Here is a 23884-nt window from a genome sequence, read left to right as displayed (position 1 = left end):
CCCCAGAGCCACATGGGGTTGCATAGATCTTCCTAGGAGTGGGAGCTGTGACATGTACAGGGAAATGGGGTCCCTACAGCATGTGAAGCCAGGGCTTTGTGTCTGGGGAGGAAGAGTGTATAGATCAGAGAGGGACACAGAAATGGTTAGAATATTCAGAAAGCCCTGTTGAGGAAGATGGGGTCTAGGTCAGCAGGAAGAAGCTGAGAGGCCTTCAGCTTTGACCCGAAAAGTTGGGTAGAGGGCATAAAGATCGGCTGAGTTGCTTAGACATGCATCACGGAGCTGAGAAGGCTTCTGACACCAATAGGCTTCTTTTTTGTGTATACCCTCTGATTTTCTCAGTATCTTGATGTTTCTGCTCATCATAATGGTACCTACTTTCTGGGGTCCGGCCCTGATGTGCCTGTGAGCTCTGGAAAGCGGTCTGGTGTGGTAGGAAATTCTTCATTTGTTATTCCACATCTTATTAGAGTGCTAGGAACCCTCTGTGCTATAGGCCTAACCAGCTCCCTGTCCCAGCCAGCGTGATAGAGAATACAGAGAAGGGCCCCATTTACTGAAAAAACACAATTTCTGATTTTAGAAAAATGATCTTTTCTGTGATCCGTGATTTATTCATAGAAAAGCACTGAGTTCACATACTTGCTAAAAAACGGCAATTGTGATACAGAAATGGGAGTGGTGTCTTTTGTTTTTTTATCCAACCTATCAGGCTGAGAGGTTGTACGGCCCATGACGGAACAGTAAGACTTCAGTAGCCACAAACAGCAAATACAAATTATTGGTCAGTGTGGAGGAAAAAAAAAGTGACACAGTTTGTCAGAGAAAGCAAAATAAAGCAGACAGGTCTTTAGTTCACACTCTAGCTATACCACCCCTTCCCTATCACACCCCACCCCCTACTCGGGAACTAAGACAGGAAACAGGAAACACCAAGACACTGGCATCTAAATGACTCTTCTGAATGCCTGCGCCATCTCCTACAATTCCAGGCGAGGAGAGGGGCAGGAAGGTAGCAGGAACATGACACACTGCAGGTCAGCCAGAGCTAACAGAGGGGCTGTCCACCTGGGCTAGAAGCTAGTCAGGGCAAGGCCAAATGCATTCCAGCTGCAGCCTCCAAATCAGTGGCCCATGGGACTGTAGCAGAAGCGGGCAGAGGAAGCTTGAGGTAGAAAGGCAGGGGAAGAAAGCGGGTGCAGGGGAAGCAGAGAAATGTGGCGCTGAAGGAGCCACTCAGGGCAGAGGGAGCTTAGTGCTCAGAAGCTTGTTGGGTGACAGTGATGAGTACAGGAGCCACAGAGATGGGGAACATGTTTAGCTGGTGCGAGAGAACAGAGGAATGGGGATGAGAGATCTGGCAAAAAGAGAAGGGACACATTCATGCAGATCCTAGAACATGAATTCACAGACAAACCTACATGTGGAAATACCACAGTTACTCACAGAGACAGATACAGACCAAACAGATTTACACACGTGCGTTCATGTGTGGCCAGATACACACAGACTAAACATGCACCAGCAAACAGCAACAGACACACAGATACGTACTACAGTGTGCTCACATATGCGCGTACCCTCACACGGAAACCCACCGTCCAGCACACAGACCTGACACATGCACATAAATATATATGTGCACATACAGGCATGCACAGATATACCTATGCACACAGACACACGTATTTAGTCATTCAGGTCTCTACACACACTTAGAGATGAGACCAGACACTAAGACAACGGTGTCCAGAGCGGATGAACATTATGAGCTCAGTGGCCTCCCAGACATTCACCTTCACCTGTTTCTCAGAAACTCGTCAGACTCCTAGAGAGGCTGTGTGAGGCAGGAGCAACAGCTTCCGTGTCCTCATGGCTTCATGAGGTGAAAGTCTAAGTCCAGACTGGGCCTCCTCACCCATCACTGGGCTATGAATGCCCTTCTGCAGGCTGGGGTTTCTGCATAGACTAGACTTGAGATTTCCTCTTAACTGGCCATTTTTCTCCCTGCCATCCCCAATCTTCCACTGCCAACAGAATATACTCTGCAAGGGAAACCTGAGAAATGGTTGTGAATCTCCTCAGAAAACAAGCCTATCTTCCCACCCACAGCTACAAGTACCCATCAAATTAGAACCAGAATTATAAATAGTTACAACTTTACAACATAATTGGCAACACACAGACTATAGTATTTACAGTACCATAAATGCTTCTGTTTCTCTGGTTACGCAATCCCTGAGACGGAACAGTGTTCTGTGTTTGCCAAGGGAGAGAGGGGCAATGCCCGGGACACGCAGGATACAAGGGCCTGAGGTGGCATGTTGTGGGTGCTGACTGGTCTGCAGGGCCCTGCTCCTCCAGGAACAGTGGGCTGTTGTAAGAACCCTGCCCAGGCAGGCATGCTGGCTACAGATGGACTCTCCCCATGCTTAGCCCTGTGGTCCTCTGGCTTCAGCCACAGGTGCTCAGAGTCCTCTCAGGGTGGACAAATGCTTGTGTCCGTGGCCTGACCTGATGGTACCTGGGAGCCCAGGCTGCCCTGGCAGCAAGCTGTCTGCTTTCTCAGCCGAAGCGCTCTCGCACCAGCAGCATCAGCTTCTTCTTGCCTTTGTAGATCTGTTTGAGGTTGTCGATGAACTGGGCAAACTGAAGGTGGCCATCCTGAGGCAGCAGGAAGGTCTCCCGGGCCTTGCTCAGAAACTCAATGAACTCTCCATAGTGGCGAGGGCTGATATGCGTCAGGCGCGAGTGTGTGGTGTTAATGTAGGCATTGATGGTGGCATCCAGCAGCTGGCGCAGGGGAGCCTTGTCGGTGGACATGAGCTTTCCTGAGCTGCGGCGGCCTGGGATGCCGGCCAGTCCAGGAGCAGTCACCGTGCAGCGCCGAAGGATGTCTGAAAGCACTGTGGCGCAGTGCACGCTCTTCACCACCAGGGGGATCAGGGCCGCCAGCTCATTCTTGCCCAGGGAGTGGCTGAGGGCGCAGGCCCAGAGCACATCGTTGATGGCCGGGTGGGTGTCCTGGTTGTAGGCCAGGTTGAGATGGCTCATGGCCAGTGAGGCCAGCTTGAAGGCACGTAGCGGGTAGCCACGGAGCTCCATGTAGCGGGCGATGGTGAACAGCTGTGAGTGAGTCATGCCGCCAGCCGCAGCATCGATGGCGATCTGATAGGCTGCTTCGAAGGCGATGTGGTCCTTCTCACAGAGGGTAAGGGCCGACAGGGCACAGCTCTGCGGATCCTTCATAGCGCACTGCAGGGCCAGGGTGCGAGCACAGCTGGCCAGCTCCTCCCGCTGTGGATAGTCAAGACTGAGGCGCAGGATGGTGGTGTGGGAGACGGCTGTGGCAGCCACAATACTGGTAGCCTCGGTGGGGGTGAAGAGTGTGTACCAGCTCTGCAAGATGCTCACCAGGGCCCGCACACCTGTCAAGGAGAGCCTGTGCTCAGCCATGGGCCTCCCGGTCCTGATCCAGGTCTACTCAGATTACCATTAGGGGTGAGAACTTGGCCAGCAGGGACAAGCTCTCCCTCCTCAGCAGCCCTGAGATGATCTGCAGTAACCAGGGCTAGGGGGGCAACCCCGGTGGCCAGACCCCATTTGAGGTCTCTTCCCATCCCTTCTTTCCCCCAGGTCAGAGGCTTGTAAGTTTCTGCAGGTGCTCTTAGCCCCTCACAAGGATGAAGCAACAGAGCCTGTGGTTTGCCTGCTCCAAGGCAGGAGTCTCAGATCTGCCCCTGGGTTTTCTAGCTGAAGTGAAGCCTCTCAGCGCAGAGTTTTGTGCTGGGGCTTTGGGCACTAGATGGGGTCTCGAGCCTCCAAGTTGTTTGGGATTTCTCAGAAGCATGGACAGGGACTGGGACTAAACAACTGGGCCAACTACCTCCTAAGGCTGCACTTGAGTACTGGTGGCTGAAAATTCATTCTTTTAGAATGTTTCTAGCAGAGGATCAGAGTGCTGCTTGCCCTCAGGGTACAATCCAAGCAGTGAGGGAAGACCTTGGTCAGGCTGAACAGGGCCATCTTCTCCTACCAGCAGCCTCATTCTTTCCTAGGCCATCAATAATGGAATATGAGAGCTCTAAGGATTCACTGTCCTGTCCCAAGAGTAGGGCCTAGGAATCCTTTCCCCTGGGGGCACAGGGAGCTGGGAGACTCACCCACTTCTGTGGCACAGGTTACCAACCACCGCACCATCTCCCGGCGCCTCCAGTTGAGGGTTGATAAGGTCATCCTCATCACCTGGGCGAAAAAAAGTGGCATTCCCAGCGGACTTAGCATAACTGCTATAACCTCTCCCTCCTCCTTGCCATTCATTTATGTATGTGTATTTATTTGTGCCTTAAACAACCATCTCTCCCCTGAGAAGTACAGATGGGTTTGTTTAATTTCTGCCCCATCCTGCCACCAGATAGAAGATTTCTCTGATGATCTGTAATGAATAAACCCCTTATTATCACACCTTGACTTGGAGGAATGGGGGTGGGTAGGGAAAAGATGGGGACCTTGTGGAGCCTAAGGCTATACTGCTTAACTGGCCTTAACTTCAAAACAGAGCCCCAAATTGAGTCCTGACCTTGTGACTAGCCTAGAAGCTATGTTCTGGGGACACAGAAAGAATCAGACCTGGCCCATGCCCACTCCAGTCCTCATGGGATCTTAACTCCCTGTCACTAGGCCAGAAGTTTAAAGTGGGGATGGCCCACTCCTCCTCCATACCTGTAGCCCCAGCTCCAAGGCCACGTTGAGCAGGGTGCCATCTGTACTACTGTCCGTGGGAGTAGCAATCTTGAATGCATCTTGGGCCAGTTTGAAGATGAGGGAGGAAGAATGGATGTGCTTCTGTATTGCTTCCAGGATTGTTCGGAGCCTCAGAGTGTCCCCTACAGGTGCCAAGAGAAGGGGCAGGGACAAGATCTTCTTTAAAGCTTCCCTGAACAGTCAGCTGATCACAACAGGTGCTGGTTGAACTGGCTGGTGTCAATGCACGGAATGCTTCCGAATGGTCGGGGTGGTCAAGCTTTGTCTCCACTGAACCCACTGGAGGCTCCTTCCTTCCCCAGGCACCCATGCAAATTCACTGCTCTCCACCTTTTCATCGGCCTTGACCCCTTACCCTTTTTTCCCCTCAGGATCTTTAGGTCCCAGAAATAACTTTTTCTAACACCTGAATTTTGAGAGCTACTTATACAGGAGAAGGAAGCCACATTATTGCCAAGAAAGTATTCCAGTCCCAAGGTCTGCTTCTCAGTACAGTTCCCTGGAGCTGGGCTACCACTTCTTATCCAGTAGGCAAGTATGAGTGCACAGAGTTATGGAATACGTTGCAGGAATGCCATGAGTACCATATAAGGTAAAGGCAGTAGGGTATATGAGAGATTGGTGTATCTTCTGAAGGGGTAAAATGTGAAATAAAGAGAGAAGAAAAAGTAGGTCTTATGTCTTACAAAGAGGTGCAGTGCTAAGAGTGTACAGGCTTTGGAGTAAAATACATTGGGAAATGAACCTAGTTCAGCCAGTACCAGACCAGTTACTTCATCTATAAAATAGAAACAATAACCTTTTAAGGTCGTGGAGGGAATTATAAACAATTTGTGTACAGGTAGTATGTGTGTGCATGCATATAAATGAATAGAATATATCCGGGGATTTTTACAACACTGTCTTAGCGGTAGTAGTTATCTTTGGGTGTCAGGATTGAGAGATCACCTTTTTTCCTTCTATCCTCTTTAAAATCAATTAAGACATTTAATAGACTTTTTTTTTTTTTTTTGGTGGGACCTTAGTTCCTCAACCAGGGATCAAACCCAGGCCCTCAGTAGCGAGAGCAGAGTCCTAACCACTGGACAGCCAAGGAAACCCTGACTTTATGTTTTTTAAAGTGGTTTTAGGTATACAGAAAATTGAGCAGGTAAGACAGAGAGTTCTCACATATCCCCCTCTTTCCCCTTTCAGTTTCCCTTATTACTAACATCTTACATTGAACAAACACTGATACATTGCTATTAACTGAAGTCCACAGTTAACATAAGGGTCCACTGTGTTATGCAATCCTATGGGTTTTGACCAACGCATAGTATCATGGGTTTGCCATTACTATGTCATATAGAATAGACTCATTGCTGTAAAAATCTCCTGTGCTCCCCCTGTTCATCCCTCTTCTCTTTCCTTCTGAAACTACTCATCTTTTTACTGCCATTATAGTGTTAACTTTTCCACAATGTCGCAGGTTTGGAATAGTATGTAACCTTTACAGACTGGCTTCCTTCAGGAAGCAAAATACACTTGTTTCCTTAAATGTCTATTTATAGCTTGGTAGCTCTTTTTTTTTTAATTTAGTTTCAGTTGATGTACAATATTATATACATTTCAGGTATACAAGATAGTGATTCACACTTTCTAAGGTTATACTCATTTATAGTTTATAAAATACTAGCTATATTCCTATAATGTATCCTTGTAGCTTACTTATTTTATACATAGCAGTTTGTACCTCTTAGACTCCTTCCCCCATCCAGACCCTCCTCCCCACCTTACCTCCCCGCGCTGGTAACAAGTTTGCTCTCATACTCTGTGAGTCTGTTTCTTTTTTGTTATATTCAATAGTTTGTTGTATTTTTTAGATTCCACATATAAGTGATATCATACAATATTTGTCTTTCTCTGACTTGATTTACTTAGCAGAATATCCTTCGATTCCATCTATGTTGCTGTAAATGGCAAAAATTTCTTCTTTTTTGTGACTGAGCAGTATTTGATTATATATTTATACCATCTCTTCTTTACCCATTCATTTCTTGATGGGACACTTAGGTTGGTTCTATTTATTATCTACTGTAAATAATGCTGTCATGAACACTGGGGTACATGTATCTTTTTCAATTCACGTTTTCCATTTTTTGGCTATATACCAAGGAGTGGAACTGCTGGGTCATATCGTAGTTCTAATTTTCTGAGAAACCTCCATATCATTTTTCACAGTGGCTGCATCAATATACATTCCCACCAACAGTGTACAAGGGTTCCCTTTTCTCTACGTCCACACCAACAGTTGTTATTTGCATTCTTTTTGATGATAATCATTCTGACAGGTGTGAGGTGATACCTCATACAGTTAGAACTGGACACCGAACAACAGACTGGTTCCCGATAGGAAAAGGAGTACGTCAAGGCTGTATATTATCACCCTGCTTATTTAACTTCTATGCAGAGTACATCATGAGAAACGCTGGACTGGAAGAAACACAAGCTGGAATCAAGATTGCCGGGAGAAACAGCAATAACCTCAGATATGCAAATGACACCACCCTTATGGCAGAAAGTGAAGAGGAACTAAAAAGCCTCTTGATGAAAGTGAAAGAGGAGAGTGAAAAAGTTGGCTTAAAGCTCAACATTCAGAAAACGAAGATCATGGCATCCGGTCCCATCACTTCATGGGAAATAGATGGGGAAACAGTGGAAACAGTGTTAGACTTTATTTTTTTGGGCTCCAGAATCACTGCAGATGGTGATTGCAGCCATGACATTAAAAGACGCTTACTCCTTGGAAGGAAAGTTATGACCAACCTAGATAGCATATTCAAAAACAGAGATATTAGTTTGCCAAGAAAGGTCTGTCTAGTCAAGGCTGTGGTTTTTCCAGTGGTCATGTATGGATGTGAGAGTTGGACTATGAAGAAGGCTGAGCGCCGAAGAATTGATGCTTTTGAACTGTGGTGTTGGAGAAGACTCTTGAGAGTCCCTTGGACTGCAAGGATCCAACCAGTCCATTCTGAAGGAGATCAGCCCTGGGATTTCTTTGGAGGGAATGATGCTGAAGCTGAAACTCCAGTACTTTGGCCACCTCATGCGAAGAGTTGACTCATTGGAAAAGACTCTGATGCTGGGAGGGATTGGGGGCAGGAGGAGAAGGGGATGACAGAGGATGAGGTGGTTGGATGGCATCACTGACTCAATGGACATAAGTTTGGGTGAACTCTGGGAGTTGGTGATGGACAGGGAGGCCTGGCGTGCTGCGATTCATGGGGTCGCGAAGAGTCGGACATGACTGAGCGACTGAACTGAACTGATGATTAATGATATTGAGCATCTTTTTATCTGCCTGTTGACCATCTGTACTTCTTTGGAAAAATGTCTATCCACGTTTTCTGCCCATTTTAAAAATCAAGTTTTTTTTTTTATGTTAGTTCATATGAAATGTATATTTTGGATTTAATTCCCTATTGGTCACTCTATCTGCTAGTACTTCCTCTCATTCAGTAGGTTGTCTTTTCATTTTGCCAATGATTTTCTTTGCTGTGCAAAAGCTTTTAACTAGATCCCACTTGTTTACTTTTTATTTTCCTTTGATTTAGGATGCAGATTAAAAAAAACACTGCTATGATTTGTGTTAAAGTGTTCTGCCTATGTTTTGAGTTTTATGGTCTCTGGTCTTATATTTAGGTCTTTAATACATTTTGAGTTTATTTTTGTGTACAGTTAGAGAATGTTCTAATTTCGTTCTTTCATATGTAGCTGTCTAGTTCCCCAGCACCACTTATTGAAGGGCACTTCATTTCTTTACGTTGGTAAATAATATGCCATTGTATGGATCTACCTCAGCTTGTATATCCATTCACCAGCTGCAGGATATCCTGTTTGCTTCCACTTTTAGGCAATTACAAATTAAGGTGCTATAAACATTTGCGTGCTGGTTTTTGTGTAGACAGTTGTGTAAGTTTTCAACTTATTTGGGCAAATAACTAGGAACAAGATTACTGGATCATATGGTTAGACTATGTGTAGCTTTGTAAAAAACTGACAAACTGTCTTCCAAAGTGGCTGAACCTTTGGCATTCCCACCAGGAATGAAGGAGTCTCTGCTGCTCCACATCCGCACTAGTGTTTGGTGGTGTGTTTTGGATTTTAGCCATTCTAATAGGTATATAGTGGTATCTAATTTTTGTTTTAATTTGTATTTCCAGTCCATCCTAAAGGAGATCAGTCCTGGGTGTTCATTGGAAGGACTGATGTTGAAGCTGAAACTCCAATGCTTTTGCCACCTGATGCGAAGAGCTGATTCATTGGAAAAGACCCTGATGCTGGGAAAGATTTGAGGGCATGAGGAGAAGGGGATGACAGAGGATGAGATGGTTGGATGGAATCACCAGTTCAGTGGACATGGGTTTGGGTGAACTCCAGGACTTGGTGATGGACAGGGAGGCCTGGCGTGCTGCGGTTCATGGAGTCGCAAAGAGTCGGACACGACTGAGTGACTGAACTGAAATGAACTGAATATGACATGTCATGGTGAGTATCTTCTTACTGCTTGTTTGACATCTATATATCTTATCTGGTAAGGCATCAGTTCAGGTCTTTAGTGCATTTTAAGATTCAGTTGTTTTCTCAACAATAATGTCGAGTTTTAAGAGTTATTTGTGTATTTGGGATACAAGTTCTTTAGTAGATACTGTTTTGCAAATATTTTCTCCCAGGCTGTGGCTTGTCTTTTCAATGTTTTTCACATAAGTTTTAAATTTTAATGAAGTCTTACTTACCAATGTTTTTTTCATCGACTGTATCTAATTTTGGTGTTGTATCTAAAAAGCTATTTCTGGGAATTCTCCGGAGGTCCAGTGGTTAGGACTCTGTGTTTCTACTGCAGGCAGCCCAGGTTTGATCCCTGATCAGGGAACACAGTGTGGTCAAAAAAAGTTACTGTCAAACACAAGGTCATCTAGTCTTTCTCCTGTGTTATCTTCTAGAAGTTTTATAATTTTGTGTTTTATATTTATGTCTATGATACATCTGAATTCATTTCCATGAAAGGTATAAGGTCAATGTGTCTATATTCATTTTTTAAAATGTGGATGTACAGTTCTTCTAGTACCATTTGCTGAAAATACTATCCTTTGCTCCTTTGTCAAAGACCAGTTGACTGTATTTGTGAGAGACTATTTCTGAGCTCTCTATTTTGTTCCATGGACCTATTTGCTTATTCTTCTGCCAATACCACACTATTTGATTACTGTACCATATACCATACATGGTACATACTGTACATGGTAGTTCTATTTTAAAATTTTTTGAGAAACATCCATCCTGTTTTCCATAGTTGTGGTACCAATTTACATTCTCACCAACAGTGTACTCCACATCTTTTGTCTTTTTGATAACAGCCATTCTAACAGGTGTGAGGGAATATTTGCAATATTACCTCTTTTCTAACATATGTATTTAATGCTGTAAAATTTCCCTCCAAACACTGCTTTCATTGCATCCTACATTTCTGATTAGTTCATTTTTTTTTTTTTAAACTTTCATTTAGTTAAAAATATTAAAAAATTCCTGAGAGTTCATCTTTGATCCATATGTTACTTAGAAGTGTGTTTAAACTCCATATTTTTGAGAATTTTCCAGTTATCCTTCTGTTAATAATTTCTAGCTTAAAGTATGATCTGAAAGCATACTTTGTATGATTTCTGTTCTTCTAAATTTACTGAGGTGTGTTTTATGGTTCAGAATGTGGTCTATCTTGGTGAACATTCCATGTGAGCTTGAAAAGAATGTATTATATTGCAGTTTGATAAAGTATTTTATAAATGTTAATAGATTCAGTTAATTAATGGCTTGTTCAAGTATAACATTGATTTTTTTGCCTGCTGGATGTATCAATTATTGACAAGAGGTACTGTGAACTCTCTGAATGAATGTAACAGTGGATTTGTCCATTTCTCCTTGCAGTTCTAGTGGTTTTCCCCTCACATATTTTGATGCTTTGTTGTTAGATGCATATACATTAAAGATAACTATGACTTTTTGGATAACTGACTCCTTTATCACTGTGTAATGCCCCTCTTTATCCCTGAAAATTTTCCATTTACTGAAGTCTTTGTTTAATACAGGCATCCCAGGTTTTTCTTGGTATGTGTTAACATGGTATACCTTTCTCTATCCTTTACTATGTTGTTGGTGAAGGAATCAGACTGTGGTTAAGAAACAGTTTTAAAGATGAAAATAACAAATTAGCTCAGCTGGTACACATGCTTTCCTGGGAGAATATCTTTTCTAGACTCTTCCTGCTTTTAGTGCAGCTACTTTGGTAGTCTACAGGGTATGGAAAGTGGGGGTGAGAGTGTTGACAACACCTCATATGTGTGCTTTGTTTAAGCCCTGGCCTCTGTTTTTAGTTCAAAATATGACATGACTGAGTGACTTTCATTTCATTTTCATATGGAAAGGTAAAGTGTAGAAGCTCAAGTCACAGAAGAATTAAATATGTACCTAAAAGTACCAGGATAAAAATGAAGCCCAGTACAGTTCAATGTTTGTACTTAGGGTCATTTGCTTGCTTTAACACTGCCTCTTTATTAATTCCTTTACCTATTAATTGTGGTAAAAATATATATACTAAAACTTTCTATCTTAACCATTTTAAGTATACAATTGAGTACTGTTAATCACATTCAACATTGTGGAATATCATTCATTGTGTAAATAGCAGCACCATATATTTCCAAAAGTTTTTTATCATCCTAAACAGAAACTCTGTACCCATTAAGCAGTAATTCACCATCATCTCTCCCTTTAGCCCAGGAAACTTCTATTTTTTGTCTTTATTAACTTGCCTATTCTAGACATGTATGTTCAGTTCAGTTCAGTTCAGTCACTCAGATGTGTCTGACTCTTTGTGACCCCATGAATCACAGCACGCCAGGCCTCCCTGTCCATCACCAACTCCCGGAGTTCACTCAAACTCAGGTCCATCGAGTCGGTGATGCCATCCAGCCATCTCATCCTCTGTTGTCCCCTTTTCCTCTTGCCCCCAATCCCTCCCAGCATCAGTCTTTTCCAATGAGTCAACTCTTCACATGAAGTGGCCAAAGTATTGGAGTTTCACCTTCAGCAGCAGTCCTTCAAATGAACACCTAGGGCTGATCTCCTTTAGGATGGACTGGTTGGATCTCCTTGCAGTCCAAGGGACTCTCAAGAGTCTTCTCCAACACCACAGTTCAAAAGCATCAATTCTTCGGTGCTCAGCTTTCTTCACAGTCCAACTCTCACATCCATACATGACCACTGGAAAAACCATAGCCTTGACTAGACAGACTTTTGTTGGCAAAGTAACATCTCTGCTTTTGAATATGCTATCTAGGTTGGTCATAACTTTCCTTCCAAGGAGTAAGCGTCTTTTAATGTCATGGCTGCAATCACCATCTGCCCAAAAAATAAAGTCTGACACTGTTTCCACTGTTTCCCCATCTATTTCCCATGAAGTGATGGGACCGGATGCCATGATCTTCGTTTTCTGAACACTGAGCTTTAAGCCAACTTTTTCACTCTCCTCTTTCACTTTCATCAAGAGGCTTTTAGTTCCTCTTCACTTTCTGCCATAAGGGTGGTGTCATATGCATATCTGAGGTTATTGCTATTTCTCCCGGCAATCTTGATTCCAGCTTGTGTTTCTTCCAGTCCAGCGTTTCTCATGATGTACTCTGCATAGAAGTTAAATAAGCAGGGTGACAATATACAGCCTTGGCGTACTCCTTTTCCTACTTGGAACCAGTCTGTTGTTCCATGTCCAGTTCTAACTGCTGCTTCCTGACCTGCATACAGATTTCTCAAGAGGCAGGTCAGGTGGTCTGGTATTCCCATCTCTTGAAGAATTTTCCACGGTTTATTGTGATCCACACAGTCAAAGGCTTTGGCATACTCAATAAAGCAGAAATAGATGTTTTTCTGGAACTCTCTTGCTTTTCCCATGATCCAGTGGATGTTGGCAATTTGATCTCTGGTTCCTCTGCCTTTTCTAAAACCAGCTTGAACATCTGGAAGTTCATGGTTCACATATTGCTGAAGCCTGGCTTTCAGAATTTTGAGCATTTACCAGCATGTGAGATGAGTGCAATTGTGCGGTAGTTTGAGCATTCTTTGGCATTGCCTTTCTTTGGGATTGGAATGAAAACTGACCTTTCCCAGTCCTGTGGCCACTGCTGAGTTTTCCAAATGTGCTGGCATATTGAGTGCAGCACTTTCACAGCATCATCTTTCAGGATTTGAAATAGCTCAACTGGAATTCCATCACCTCCACTAGCTTTGTTCGTAGTGATGCTTTCTAAGGCCCACTTGACTTCACATTCCAGGATGTCTGGCTCTAGGTCAGTGATCACACCATCCTTTAGCACAGTATATACAAATTTGCATGTCATTCCCCCCTCACATATTAGTGTATCTTGGAAATTATTCTACATCAGTACATAAAGAAATGTTTGTTCTTTTACATGACTGCATAATATCCCATTTATGGATGTACAGGTCCATAACTGCTTCTTTAAAACTCTTAGGTTATGAATGCATTTGGAGCTTATTATATAAAGATAGTTTGTACAAAAGTTATATATAATACTCACAATGGGTCTGGGGCAGCATCCTATAATTAAACACATTATTATTTGTTCAGTAAAAGTATGAATATTCATGCTAGGTAGGATAAATAGCAAAGTCAGTATTGTATTTTTTTGATACAGTAATAAACTGATGGATGAAATAGTGTGATATAGACTAAATACTTGGGACTCTTTACTTCTAAGGAAAATACTCAATAAAACCTCAAACCAAGCTACGCTTCTAAACATATGCATAAGTAAATACTTCTTCTATCTGGTTTCTTGAGGCTTTTGGACAAAAGGCTTCATCTGCATTGCTATTACTGTCACCAAAGATCAGAGTTGGGAATTTAATGATGGGCCTGGAAAGAGATTCTTTAATGATGAAACAACTACAATAGATGACCTTAAAAAAGGAGTACTTCTAGGATAATGTGTCTGATTAATACAGATTTCTACATAAGCAGTCTTTTTCAATTAAGTAAGCAGCTATAATCCTTTTTCACTGATAAATGCATGTTATTCAAGGCCAATTAACTGCTCATACATTTCCCCCATACTGTCTATGGACATTTTTTTTCATCTGTTACATTTCATAATTGTCATTATTCCTAGCCTCATGCTTACTTGGGATAACACTATTTTAACAATTCTTCTACATTGCAAGGAATGTACAATAGGTATATAACTTAAAATAGTCTATATATTTTTTGATGTCAGCTTGTTCTAACTCAACACTTCTACAATCTTAGTAGGTTAAAAATCATGTGAAGAATTTGTTAAAGGATAAGATTCTTGGGCTATATTCATAGAGATTCAGATTCAGATTCAGAATTTGCATTTCTAACAAGTTTCCAGGTCATGCTGATGCTGCTTATCCACGGATCATACATTGAGTAGCAAGGTTCTGACTTACTTAGACTTTTAGCCTATTAACTTTTAATGTAAGTAATGAGACTACATTAGTGACACAAAACCCTTCACTATCTTTATATACAAGTGCACTTTCAAAGTGAGAGTCTCTGCAAAATATTTATCAATTGTTCCAAGTATCAGCAACTGTGTAAATAGCATAATTAAGGTATACTTGATCAAGTTTCTATAATAACTCCTTTAGGAAGACTTGAGAGTTACCTGTTTCAAGTATATAGTATGAAAATAAATAAATATTTATATTTGTTCTTCATTGGGAGTAAAATTTCTTGGTTATAAGAAGTTCATGAGGTGTGTGTGTGAAATAGTGGTCTAGGAACGAGTATACAGTTTTCTTCCATTCCAGCTTCTAGTACAATGAGTTCATGTCATTGGTACAGATTATTAAGCCTGATAGAAATGATCTCTTTGATTACTCATGTTTTTTTGTTTACATACTAACAAATAAATTGTGAACAACTCTTTTTTTTGTTGTTTTACTGCACAGCTTGCAGGATACTAGTTCTCTGACCAGAGATCGAACCTAGGTCCATGGTAGTGAAAGCAGAGTCCTAACCACTGGACTGCTAGGGAATTCTCTGAATAACTTTTGAAACACTATGGACATTGACTTTTTCTAGCTTTATCTGGCACATCCCAGAACTTTCACCCTGTGTTTAGAGTCCTTAAAATCTCGTTTGCTCATCAATCACTGTTAATTTTTTTTAAGAAAACAGAACAGAGCTATTTCATCAGCAGTGTATACTTGTTCAAGACTAAGGTTTTCATTAAAAATTACCATAACAAATTGTCAATATAGTTTTCATCAACTTCATGAAAATAAGTTTTTTCATCATAGTTGTACAGATATTTTATACTGCAATGCTTCTGAAATTTCTGCAGCCAATCTTCTGATACCCTAAACTTACCGTAAAGCTTCAGTCCTTCATGGAATAATCTAGCTTGTTTCATGAACAACAAACCAATCAGTGGCATATTCATACTGTTTCGTTGTTGAATCCTTTCAATCATGGTAATGTCAATATCTTCATTTTTTGTCCTCAGAAAATTTTCTGTTCTTCTTTAGTTCTGATCATTGTCCCTGTAAAACTTCAACACTTTGTCTTTCTATTACTTCAAGTCATGCTGCTGCTGTACTGAGCTCAGTTGTGTCCGATTTTTTGTGACCCCATGGACTGTAGCCCACCAGGCTCCTCTGTCCATGGGATTTCCCAGGCAAGAATACTAGAGTGGGTTGCCATTTCCTTCTTCAGGGGATCTTCCCAACCTAGGGATTGACTGCATCTCCTGCATTGGCAAGTGGAATTTTTTTTTTTTTTTTTTTTACCACTGAGCCACCCAGGAAGCCCAGTTCAAGTCATATGTGGTGTTAATTCCCACACTTTGCTCTTTCAACTGGAAGAAGCACAAGCTGGAATCAAGACTGCCAGGAGAAATAGCAATAACCTCAGATATGCAGATGACACCACCCTTATGGCAGAAAGTGAAGAGGAACTAAAGAGCCTCTTGAGGAAAGTGAAAGAGGAGAGTGAAAAAGTTGGCTTAAAGCTCAACATTCAGAAAACAAAGATCATGGCATCCGGTCCCATCACTTCATGGGAAATAGATGGGGAAACAGTCGAAACAGTGTCAGACTTTATATTTTTAGGCTCCAAAATCACTGCAGATGGTGATTGCAGCCATGACATTAAAAGACGCTTACTCCTTGGAAGGAAAGTTATGACCAACCTAGATAGCATATTCAAAAACAGAGACATTACTTTGCCAAGAAAGGTCCGTCTAGTCAAGGCTATGGTTTTTCCTGTGGTCATGTATGGATGTGAGAGTTGGACTGTGAAGAAGGCTGAGCGCCGAAGAATTGATGCTTCTGAACTGTGGTGTTGGAGAAGACTCTTGAGAGTCCCTTGGACTGCAAGGATCCAACCAGTCCATTCTGAAGGAGATCAGCCCTGGGATTTCTTTGGAGGGAATGATGCTGAAGCTGAAACTCCAGTACTTTGGCCACCTCATGCGAAGAGTTGACTCATTGGAAAAGACTCTGATGCTGGGAGGGATTGGGGGGCAGGAGGAGAAGGGGACGACAGAGGATGAGATGGCTGGATGGCATCACTGACTCAACGGACGTGAGTCTGAGTGAACTCTGGGTGTTTGTGATGGACAGGGAGGCCTGGCATGCTGCGATTCATGGGGTCGTAAAGAGTCGGACACAACTGAGCGACTGAACTGAAACTGAACTGAAGATGTCTTATAGAAACACCTGATCAATTTTTTCACTAACTCTATTTTCTGTGCTATTGATGTCACATGGTTCCTTTTCTACTGATTTTTATCCACAGGAGTATCTTCAATTTTCTGGACATTTTTACAGAATAATTAAACTCAAACTGACAAAATAACAAACATCTTAAAAAAAAAAGCAAACATTTTATTTGTGAATAGCAGAGATGTCTGTGACTGGTAAGAATGTTGAGAAACAACTAACGCCTCTTGTCAGCTGAGGCCAGGTTTTGCTTTCAACTTAGAAAAAAGAATGGATTTTCAAAGCTTTTCAAATTTTGGAATTCCATATGAGATTTGGTGCTAAAGTAATATATTTAATCAGTCTTCTATTGATGGCTATTTAGAATGTTTCAAATATTTTGCAATCGCAAATAAGGTTGTAGTGAATAACTTTGTACAAACATCATTTCACAAATATATTTGTAAAATAAAATCTCTGAAGTGAAACAGCTGGGTCAAAGCATATATACATTGTAATTATGATAGACATTTGATAGACGTGTAGGGCCAAATTGCCCTACACAAAGGATTACCAATCTACACTCCCACTCTACACCTTTGCAAACACAATGTTTTATCAAAATGTTTCCTTTTATTTTGAAATAATTTCAAACTCAAAGAGAAGTTTCAATAGTACTTCAAGCATCATCTTTTCTCCATGTCCTCACCCCAAACCACTTGAAAGTAACTGATTTGATACCCTGAACTCATTCCTGAGCTCTGCAGTCTATTCCTGGCAAACAAGGACACTCTTCTACTTACCTGCAACAGAACCATCAAGATCAGGAAATTTATATTGATATTTTACCACCTAAGAAGATATGACAAACTAAATGCAACACGTGATCTTGTATAAACATGTGTAAAGATTTTATACAAGATCGTGTGTTACATTTGTCATGTCTCTTCAGCCTTTGACAATTTGGAAAAATTCCTGAGTCTTCCCTTGACACTCATGGCCTTGACATTTTTGCAGATTAGTTATCTTACAGAATGACCTTCAGTTTGGATATGACTGATGTTTCCTCATGATTAGATGCAGGTTTGCATTTTTGGTGTAATGTAAGAGAAGTGAGAAGGCAATGGCACCCCACTCCAGTACTCCTGCCTGGAAAATCCCATGGACGGAGGAGGCTGGTAGGCTGCAGTCCATGAGGTCGCTAAGAGTCGGACATGACTGAGTGACTTCACTTTCACTTTTCACTTTCATGCATTGGAGAAGGAAATGGCAACCCACTCCAGTGTTCTTGCCTGGAGAATCCCAGGGACGGGGAGCCTGGTGGGCTGCCGTCTACGGGGTTGCACAGAGTCGGACACGACTAAAGCGACTTAGCAGCAGTAGCAGCAGCAAGAGAAGTGATACTGAATTCTTATTGCCTCCTATTAAGTAATACATGATTTTGACTTAACCCATTACTCATGATATATCTACTGCCCCCAAAGTTTCCTTGTGACCCTTGCTAATCCTTTCTTCCCTTCCATCCTAGCCTATACCAGACCCCACTCCCAGAAAACTGCTGATTTTTCTGTCACCATGGTGTGGCACTGCTAGAATTTTATTTAAATAGAATAATACGTATGCACCATTTTTCCTTTAGTCTGGCTTCTTTCACTTAGTGTAATTATTTTGATTCTTCCATGATGTAGTATGTATCAGTAGTTTGTTCCTTTTCATTACTGAGTAGTATTCCACTGTATGGTTGTTTCAGTTTTTATCCATTCAATCTACTCATGGATATATGGATCATTTCCAGGTTGGGGTTAAAAAATAAAGCTGTTATGACACTCATGTTGAATTCTTTGTATGGATATATGCTTTCATTTCCTTTGGTTAATACCTATGAGTGGAATGGCAGGATCATGTGTGCAGGTGTCTATTTAACTTTCTAAGAAACTGACAAATGGTTTACCAAAGTGGTTTAACTTATGTTCCAACCTGCAATGTATGAGAGCTTCAGTTGCTCTACATCCTTGCCAGTCTTATTACAATTGTTTTTAAAATTTTAGCCTTTCTCTTGTTTTATTTTTTAATTTTTAAAAATTTATTTATTTTTTAATTGAAGGATAATTGCTTTACAGAATTTTGTTGGTTTCTGCCAAACATCAACATGAATCAGCGATAGGTATACATATATCCCCTCCCTTTTGAACTTCAAGATGTTATTATAATGATAACTTAAAAAATTTCAACTTCTGACTGTCATTGCTGCTTTATTGAAATACTATTGATTTTTGTATATTAATCTTATATCCTGAAACATTGTTAAACTTATTATTAGTTCTCAAAGTTTTTTGTAGGTTCTATAGGATTTTCTACATAGACAATCAAGTCATCAGAGTTTTGCTTCTTCCTTTCTAATCTGAGTATCGTTAATCTGAGTGCTGTTAAGTGTCTTATTGTACTGGCTAAAATCAACAGTTTGATACTGAAACAGAAGAGGTAAAAGTAAACAGCTTTGCCTTGTTCTTTTATTTTTTAAAAAATTTTAACTTTTAATTTTTTTTGCCCCACCAGGTGGCATGTGGGATCTTAGTTCCCCAACCAGGGATTGAACCTTTTGCAGTGGAAGCTCAGAGTCTTAAGCACTGTATAACCAGGAAAGTCCCTGCCTTGTTCTTGATGTCAGGAAGAAAACATTCACTCTTTTACCATTAAGTATAAAGGCAGTTGTAAGAGGGATGCCCTTTATCATGTGGGAAAGTTCCCTTCTATTCCTAGTTTGTTGAGAATTTTAATGTTTTTAGTAGTAATAAATGTTGGATTTTATTAGGTGCTTTTTCTATATTACTGAGATGATCATTTGGGTATTCTTTTTTACTCTATTAGTATGGTGAAATACAGTGATTGATTTTTGAATGTTTTAAACCAACTTTGCATTCTTGGAGGTAAACCCTACTTATTAAAATGCATTATCATTTTAAAAATATATTATTTGGATTCAATCTCTTACAATTTTTAATAAGAGTTTTTGCACCTATGTGCTCATGACAGTTTTATTCTGAGTTTTTGTTTTTGGCTGTGCGGTGTGGCATGTGGGATCTTAGTTACCCGACCAGGGATTGAACCTATATCCCCTGCAGTGGAAGCACAACGTCCTAACCACTGGACTGCCAGGGAATTCCCTGAGTTTTCTTTTTTATAGTTTTTGTCTGAGTTAGGGAAATTAAAACAGAGGAAGTCTTTATCAGGCTTCAGAAGCACCAGAGCAGACCCCTGACCTTTCTTCTGACCAATCTGGACACTCCCCAGATTCTGTGCCTGCCTGCAAGCACAGCAAGTCAGGCAGCACTTTAGATAAGAAAGGCATTGGGGTCCTGAAATTCTTGAGAGCCTGGAAGTCTGGCCAACTGTGCCCAAGTAGAAGTGAAAGTGTTAGTCACTTAGTCATGTCCGGCTCTTTGGGACTCCATGGAATCTAGCTTGCCAGGTTTCTGTCCATGGAATTCTTCAGGAAAGAATACTGGCGTGGGCTGCCATTTCCTTCCCCAGGGGATTTCCCAACCCAGGGATCAAACCTGGGTCTCCTGCATTACAGGCAGATGATTTATTGTTTGAGCCACCAGGGAAGCCCAAATCCTAAGACTCACAAGATAAAACAACAGCATTGTAAAAAGTGTAAAGTAAAACCAGAGTTGCATTTTTTGCACACAAACTGATGATATCAGTTTGCAGCCTGTGATTATAAGTAGGAACCCCCCAAACTGCAATTTGAAGTCTCACCTGTGGAGGGGACACACTGCCTGGGACCTTTTCCCAACTGGGACTCCAGACTGCCTTTACTTGGGACTACCCAGCATGCTGTTCAGGTTTGGATTTTGGTCAGCCCAATTTGGTGATGTATGTGGTGTTACTCTTCTCTATTGTTTCTACTTCTCTTTTCTGTTAATGATTGTATATTGAAATTAAGTAATCCTCTGTTAAATACTGAAATTATTTGTGTGTAACAAGGGGTTTCTTTTGTTAATGAATTCTTTGAACCTGAAACAAAGCTAAAGCTTTCGGCAAAATAGCCTGAAAATAGCCTGGTTTCGGTATCTGGATAATGATGATTTCACAGACTGAGTTGGGCAGTATTTCCTCCTCTTCAATTTTCTGCAAGAGTTTATATAGAATTGTTATGTTTTCCTTAAATGTTTGGTAGAATTTACCAGTGAAGCCATTTAGCCCTGGAGTTTCTTTGTGGAAAGATGTTTAACTACTAATTCAATTTCTCTGAACTTCATTTCTATTTATTCTTTTATTTTTACTGTGGTAAAATATACATAAATTTACCATTTTGAGCATTTAAGGGTACAATTCAGTGACATTAAATACATTCATATTGTTGTGCAAACATCACCACTATCCAGTTTCAGAACTTTCAACATCTGAAATTCTATACTCATTATATAGTAGTAACTTCTCCTTTCCCTACCCTCTCTATTCTACTTTCTGCTCTATGAGTTTTTCCTCTAGTCTACATGCTAGCTCTATAAATTTATGATGTGATATTGTGGCCACATTATTAAAATGATATCTGCCAGGTTTACCTACTCTATGGTAATTATACTTCTTCCTTTTATGACTGATAAATAGTAATACTTTGTAGAGCGATACTATGTACAGTAAGTCCATAGTACAGTACTATGTACAGTAAGTCCCCCCCACACGAACCTTCAAGTTTGAACTTTCAAAGATATGAATGTGCATTCCATAAACATTAGGTATGAGCGAAATTTCTGCTTGTCCTCTGTCTCCTATTGCTGATCATTCTTCAGCTCTACCATTTCCTATCTCCTCTCCTACCTCCAGTTAGTACTCTTCTTGCTGGTTCACTTGATGCCAGCCCCTGTATGCCAGCTGCTGAACTGTATGTATTACTGTGCTTTTTAAGGTACTGTACTGTAAGATTAAAAATGTTTTATTTTTTGTTTTCTTAGGTATTATTGTATGAAAAGTATAACTCTATTACAGTACAGTACTATATAACTAGTTGTGTTAGTTGGGTACCTAGGCTAACTTTATTGGACTTATGAACAAATTCGACTTATGAATGTGTTCTTGGAATGGAACATGTTCATATTTAGGGGACTTACTGTAAATATCCTGTTCCTCATCAAATGTTCAACCATTATCTTAGTATCTACTGCTATTTTTTCACTGTGGCTATTCTAGGTACCTCATATAAGTGGAATCATGCAATGTTTTGTCTTTTTGTGTCTGGTTTATTTCACTTAATGTTTTCAAGGCTCATCCATGTTGTAGCATGTATTAGAATTTCATTCCTTTTTATGGCTAAATAATATTCCATTGTATGTGTATACTACAGTTTGTTTATCCATTCATCTGCTGACAGATACTTGAGTTATTTACAACTTTTGGCAATTGTGAATAATGCCACTATTAATATTGGTATACAAATATCTGTTTAAGTCCATGTTTTCAATTCTTTTGGGTATATGCCTACCTAATTCTTATTTATTCTTGAGTCAGCTTTGGTAGTTTACATCCATCAAGGAATCAGTCTATTTCACTTATATTGTTGCATTTATTAGCATAAAGTTGTCTTTAGAATTTGTTGTGATGTCACTTTTCCCATTCTTAAAATTGCTACTTTGTATTCTTTTTTCTTGATCAATCTGGAAAAGGATTTCAATTTTATATATCTTTTCAAAGAAACAGCTTTTTGTTTCATTGATTTTCTGCTTTTCTATATTTTATTTGATTTCTGCTCTGATCTGTATTGTTTTCTTTCTTTTACTTATTTTAGATTTCATTTGCTCTTCTTCTCTGGGTTCTTATGTTAGAATCTGGGATCGTCAATTTGAAACCTTTCTTCTTTTCACACATAGGTATTAAGTGATAAAAATTTCCTTCTAAGTAAAGCTTTAGCTCTAATCCACAAATTTTTAAATGTTATACTTTTTCATTCAGTTTAAAATATTTTCTATTAATATTTTTGTGTTTTTCTCCCTTTGTTCAGTGAGTTACATGGAAGTGTACCGTTTAATTTCTAAAACTTTAGTAGGTTTTTATTATTGATTTCTAATTCAACTGTGGTTGTCTGGAAAAGATTTTTATTTCAGCTTTTTAAAAAAATTTATTTATTTATTTTAATTGGAGGCTAATTACTTTACAATATCATAGTGTTTTTTTGCCCTACATTGACATGAATCAGCCATGGGTGCACATGTGTCCCCCATCCTCAACCCTCCTCCCACTTCTCTCCTCAGCCTATCGCAGCTTTTTTTAAACATCATTTTACTTTATCAGCCATGCCACATGGCATGTGGGATCTTAGTTCTTCAACCAGGTATTGAACCCATGCTACCTGCAGTGGAAGTGTGGAGTCCTAACCACTGGACTGCCAGGAAATTCCTTTTACCTTTTTTTTGGAAAGATATTTTCACTGGTATAGAATTCTAGGTCAAATTTTTTTTTTTTTTTAAGAGTAATTTAAAGATTTTTCTCCACTGTCTTCTGGCTTATACACCTTCTAATGAGAAACCTACTCTCATACTTATCGTTTATCCTTAGTATATAGTGTGTATTTTTTTCCCTGCAGTTGCTTTTAAGTAAGATTTTTCTCTTTAATCACTGGTTTTAAGCAATTTGATTATGATGTGCCTTGGTATAATTTTCTTCATATTTCTTATGCTTGAGTTTCAGTAAGCATCTTGGATCTGTGTCATCCTTTTCCTGCTTGGAATCTGACACTCCATGACATGCCACTGCCACCCCCACTTCCCATATGGATGTCTATTGTCAAATTTATTATTTTTTCCAATAAGATTTATGAAAAATGTTATCTCAGAGTAATTTTAATTTGTATTTCTCAAGTGAGGCCAGGCATTTTTAATTGTTTAAAAGTCATTTGTACCTTCTTTTCTGTAAACTGCTTGATCATATTTGTTCAATTTTTCTACTTTTTAAAAAATCATTTTTATATTTATTTATCTGTATCTTTTACCTTTTCTACAATGAGCATATATTCTTTTTACTATAGGAAGACACAACATAAAGTTATTTTAAATTTAAAAAAGTGCTTTAAAAAACCCATGTAATTTCCTGGTATCGGAAAAATACTCACAGTCCATGGCAGCTAGTACTTTATTATAACTTATCTGGGGCTTATTTTCACTTCTCTTTGTGATGAGATTTACATAGCTAACATGGAGGATGTGAGCTTAAAAACCTGAATCACTCTGAACTGTCTTATTTTTTGACCAGGGGCCCTAGAAAAATCATAAACTCTCATATCTGAGATTTGGAGCTCCATCACTTCACTGGATCTTCCAGTGGTCCTGGGAAGCTGACAGGT

General features: G+C 40.2%; 1 protein-coding gene across 1 annotated transcript in view; it reads right to left on the bottom strand.

The window, feature by feature from the left end:
* Window positions 1-577: 577 nt before the first annotated feature.
* The window catches only part of ZSWIM5 (zinc finger SWIM-type containing 5), a 159523-nt gene continuing 136216 nt past the window's right edge, over window positions 578-23884 (bottom strand). The window contains exons 12-14 of the mRNA XM_027537442.1: window positions 4726-4889; window positions 4167-4248; window positions 578-3431 (exon numbers count right to left, since the gene is read on the bottom strand). Coding sequence (XP_027393243.1) covers window positions 2569-3431; window positions 4167-4248; window positions 4726-4889 — 1109 coding nt within the window. The 3' untranslated portion in view covers window positions 578-2568. The remainder of the gene's footprint in view (window positions 3432-4166; window positions 4249-4725; window positions 4890-23884) is intronic.

Source organism: Bos indicus x Bos taurus, chromosome 3 (assembly GCF_003369695.1).
Source record: "Bos indicus x Bos taurus breed Angus x Brahman F1 hybrid chromosome 3, Bos_hybrid_MaternalHap_v2.0, whole genome shotgun sequence".
Taxonomy (NCBI): domain Eukaryota; kingdom Metazoa; phylum Chordata; class Mammalia; order Artiodactyla; family Bovidae; genus Bos; species Bos indicus x Bos taurus.
The sequence above is the reverse complement of the archived record's forward strand: the minus strand, read 5'-3'. Positions and strand labels throughout refer to the sequence as shown.